Below are 4901 nucleotides of genomic sequence, written 5' to 3'. Positions count from 1 at the left end.
CCACCTTATTTTGTGGCTTCTGTATTTTTTATTTTTTAGAATAGAACAAAGTATATGTGCCCTTATTAGGGGTTAAATTGCACTGATTTGAGCATTTTGCACACTAAGAAAGTGTGCCCTCCCCCCTTAATACATTCCAATTTACACTAATTTGCGGGCATAAGACTTTTGTCCTATAAACCCCTTCCACTTGGGGCTGTCCGGACGTATCGCCTTCCCCCTCTCCTGATTTTCTCCCTGATACCCGGAAATGAATTTATGCCACTTTACGGAAAATCTATTGAGAATCTGAATTTTTTTTTTATTTTTTATTTAGAATGCATGCATGCTTCTGTTGTACACGAACCTATGACACAGGACATGACATGAGCCGAGCGCGTGGTGACTGACGCGTGTTCATTGGTCCTTTCAGACCATGTCAGGCCAAAGACAGTGTTTTGAAGAACGACATTCACAGTGTTATAGGGATGACTTTTTAGATCTGATCGAAAAACTAGTGAGAGAAATTTTTGAATTGTTACCGACGCTTACCACTAGTGGTGGCGCCATCCTAGGAAAGTGGGGGGGGGGGGGATATTCCACCATTTGTGTTGGCCGTTTTGGTAAGGTGTCCACAATATATTTAGAAATAATCATATTTTTTATAATTTCTAAATTAGGTACGAAATGTTAAAATTAAACAATCTCTAATGCTAAAGAATGGAAAGGTATTACGCCTATGGAGTGCGATAGTGACCTGTGAAGAAAAACTGATTATATGAATTCGATCCAACTCGGCCACAAGTCAACTCGGCCACAAGTCAACTCGGCCACAAATCAACTCGGCCACAAAAAGTTCGGCTACAGTCAACTCGGCCACAAGTCAACTCGGCCACAAGTCAACTCGGCCACAAGTTAACTCGGCCACAAGTCAACTCGGCCACAATAATATTGCTGTTATTATTGGTGTCATTGATATTATTGTTTTTATTACCGTTAGTTTTAATATCAATTATTAGTCTTAGCATTAACATTATGTATTGTTTAAATTTTTGCTGATATTATTATTGTTACCATATAAATAATACAAAATTCTCGATTTTTTAAATTCTTATTATTATTATATATTAGTCTTAGTATTATTATTTTAATAATAGTAATTTTAAAAATATTGTTATTGGTGTTTTATTAGTATTTTTCTCATATTATTATTATTATTATTATTGTTGTTGTTGTTGCTGTTGTCACCTTTATTATCGATATTATTACCCTATTATTACTAAGTAGGCCTAGTATTATAAGTATCATAGTTATTATTATTATTACTAATTAGTGTTACTATTATTATAAAAATAAACGTTATCTTTAATTTATTATTGCTGTTATTATTGCTATTATCACTTTCAATGTTATTATCACTATTTAGTATTATTAAAATACATATTTAAATATCGTTATTATTACCATATTATTTCTATTAGTACTGTCAAAATAAATATTACCATTAATATTGTTGTTGTTATCACCTTTATTATCATTATTATGACTAATTAGTATTATTAAAGTAAATATTTGAAAAGGGCCGACATGTCACTGGTGAATCACGTCATTGGATGCATCCTTGTCACTGACGGGTTTCAAACATATCCCTACAGAAAATTATGTGGTTCCTGTTGCAGTCGAATTCTGTGGGTCATGCAAGAATTAATTACGTCGACTCTTCTTTCCATGGCCCCAGGATTTTGCCGACAGGGGTCAGACTTGTCCTACGGGGAGGGGGATGAAAGGGACCGACCTCGGTCTGGGTCGCGGAATTTAAAAATCCCTGGTACGGTTAGAGAGAGTTTTCATGAATGGATGGTTTATTCTTTTATTTTTGATCCGACAATCTCATGGGGGGGGGGGGGATTAAATGCATCCACTTACCCGCCACCGCTGCCTAGATCTACTGTATTCATTCTGTAGCTAAAATTATAGTTTGCTATTTTTTTATTTTAATCAATTTGCATATTATGCCTGTTCGAAAACAAAAATAAGTTACTAGAACCCAAATGTAAAACTAACCGTTTTATCAATAGCCATTCCTTATTTAACCCGTCTCTTGAATAATTAACTCATGTGTGTATCTTAATTTAATTTTTTGTAAGCCTTTTTAAATTTTGGAATTGTCTCGTAGGCCTTTTTTTTTCTTTTCTTTTTTTGTTGTTGTTACAGTGCCCTTTTTGTGTTTTTTGTATATTGAAACTTTTTTTTGTACCGGTATCTAATTGTATTTTACCACTCTTATTTGTATATTGTAAATTTAACTATACTGATACAGTATATGAATAACTTATAGATTTGTATAAATTCTGTCTCTTATACACATCTAGATGTGTATAAGAGACAGCCTGCACCCCTTAGGCCAAGTTGTTGTAATTAACTAGGCCTAGGCCTAGCTAGGCTGCCTAGTTACAGTACATACATTACAGTAAAATATTTGTTTTTAATTTGAACTTTGCAAACATAGATAGGCAATACCACAACGCTAGAGTACTATCAGTATCACTCGTTCATTTCTTCTTTAATCAAACTATATCATCAACGGAACCCTACCAAACAATCAGTTTTTATCGTGTTAGTGTGCAAAGTACATACATAAACATAGATAGGCCTCCTGCCTAGGCTAACTCATCATAAATGTATACTATTAATTATTAACACACCTCCAATCAATGTAAATTTTCCAAATAGAAAGAGGTTTCTTAATGTAATGATTGCAATGTTGGCCTATTTATAACATGTCCAGGTCTCATTTTGTAAGCTTAGCCTTCACGTCAAGCTGGACTTGATTTACCGCGACCGCGCGAGTCGTGCACTCTGCACGACCCTAACCAGTTTGTCAATAAATAGAAAAGCGGAAGAAGCTAACATTAGCGAAGGCTAGGCCTAGCTATTGAAAATAGCAAAGAGTTAATGGAAGCATACCTGGTTTTCTTGCAATCCTGAACGCCTACTTACTCTTGAACTCCTCAAGCTAATGAACGTCGACTCTTCCTCTTCATCGGCAACGTCATTATCCCTCGTTTTCACCATTTTATTCATGTTATGTGTAGAGAATACTCAGTTGTTCAGCCATCGTCTGGTTAGTAGACAAAGGCCATTTTACTCACATGCTTCTACAATGATGAAATAGTTTAGTTTATTAACAATAATTTTCTAAAAATAAAGCATGAAATATAGTTGAGAAAATATTTATATGCAGATTTACTATCATTTATACACCATTTGGACAAATTTCTGGCAAAATTGCAATAAAAATGAAAAGAAAATTAATTCAGAGATATTAGTCCGCGGATCGAAATTTCGGATTATTGGCGCGGGAATCGAATAGGTTTGCTATGAATTCAACAGCGTATAGGATACTATTAAAAAGTGACATAGGCCGTGGATTATTGATAGATTGATTTCATATAATGTACTTGTATTAAACAATCATGAAAATCAATTTAAAATGATCGAAATTGATTATTATCATGATATATATATTTTATATTAATGTACTCTCCCTTGTACTCTAAACAAAATCGCGCCAACTGGCCGGGCAACTCATAAAGGCCCACACTCAAAATCAATAATACTATATAGTTGTCCTTGGTACACCACTAGAGTAGTATTGCAGTAATACTACTATTGATTAACACCACTAGAGTAGTACTATTGATACGCTTTTTCGCACTTGCTTAAAAATGGTCTAGTTTTAATGCTTAAACTGTACTTAAGTAAGTATAAACAGCAGCATACAGTAAAAGTTTCAAGCGTCCTCGCATTAATTTTTTCACTGGCGAGGTTTGCAGCATGCTGCTGCCATCCTTTAGGGAAATCCCCTCTGCGCGTACTTTCTTCGCTACAGAAAATTATGTGGTTCCTGTTGCAGTCGAATTCTGTGGGTCATGCAAGAATTAATTACGTCGACTTTTCTTTCCATGGCCCCAGGATTTTGCCGACAGGGGTCAGACTTGTCCTACGGGGAGGGGGATGAAAGGGACCGACCTCGGTCTGGGTCGCGGAATTTAAAAATCCCTGGTACGGTTAGAGAGAGTTTTCATGAATGGATGGTTTATTCTTTTATTTTTGATCCGACAATCTCATGGAGGGGGGGGGGGGGATTAAATGCATCCACTTACCCGCCACCGCTGCCTAGATCTACTGTATTCATTCTGTAGCTAAAAATATAGTTTCCTATTTTTTTATTTTAATCAATTTGCATATTATGCCTGTTCGAAAACAAAAATAAGTTACTAGAACCCAAATGTAAAACTAACCGTTTTATCAATAGCCATTCCTTATTTAATCCGTCTCTTGAATAATTAACTCAGGTGTGTATCTTAATTTAATTTTTTGTAAGCCTTTTTAAATTTTGGAATTGTCTCGTAGGCCTTTTTTTTTCTTTTTTTTGTGGTTACAGTGCCCTTTTTGTGTTTTTTTTATATTGAAACTTTTTTTTGTACCGGTATCTAATTGTATTTTACCACTCTTATTTGTATATTGTAAATTTAACTATACTGATACAGTATATGAATAACTTATAGATTTGTATAAATTTAAATTTAAATGCATAAATCGTCTTGTTTGCTTTTTTATTAAATTTCTTTTTGTATAGGCCTATTAATTATAACTAGGGCCTATATTTTATTTTTCCCACTGTAATTTGTATATTGCCATCCTTAAATAATCCCATAATTAACACATCATTTTATTATCTTTTAATAACAAAATTTCCCCTAAAATTAAATTTTTTTCCCGACCGAGAAAGGGAAGGGGGAGGCTAGGCTTCTCCGAAGTGTGGGAGGGGGGTGTGGAACCCCTTGTCGGGGAGCTTGGACCCCTCGTCGGCAGGGGTGGCGCCATCGGGGGCTCAGGGCCCCCTCGGGGAGAGCTTC

The 4901-nt window shown here is 35.1% G+C and overlaps 1 protein-coding gene across 2 annotated transcripts in view; it reads right to left on the bottom strand.

The window, feature by feature from the left end:
- LOC117119558 (ATPase family AAA domain-containing protein 2-like) overlaps positions 1-3119 on the bottom strand; it is a 21811-nt gene extending 18692 nt beyond the window's left edge. For both annotated transcript variants that reach the window (XM_033264386.1, XM_033264387.1), the window contains exon 1: positions 2947-3119. In XM_033264386.1, the coding sequence (XP_033120277.1) occupies positions 2947-3063 (117 nt within the window). In that variant the 5' untranslated portion in view covers positions 3064-3119. The remainder of the gene's footprint in view (positions 1-2946) is intronic.
- Positions 3120-4901: the final 1782 nt, after the last annotated feature.

The sequence above is a fragment of the Anneissia japonica genome, unplaced genomic scaffold (genome assembly GCF_011630105.1).
Source record: "Anneissia japonica isolate Jap-2015-1 unplaced genomic scaffold, ASM1163010v1 scaffold288271_len110776_cov171, whole genome shotgun sequence".
NCBI lineage: Eukaryota > Metazoa > Echinodermata > Crinoidea > Comatulida > Comatulidae > Anneissia > Anneissia japonica.
The sequence above is the reverse complement of the archived record's forward strand: the minus strand, read 5'-3'. Positions and strand labels throughout refer to the sequence as shown.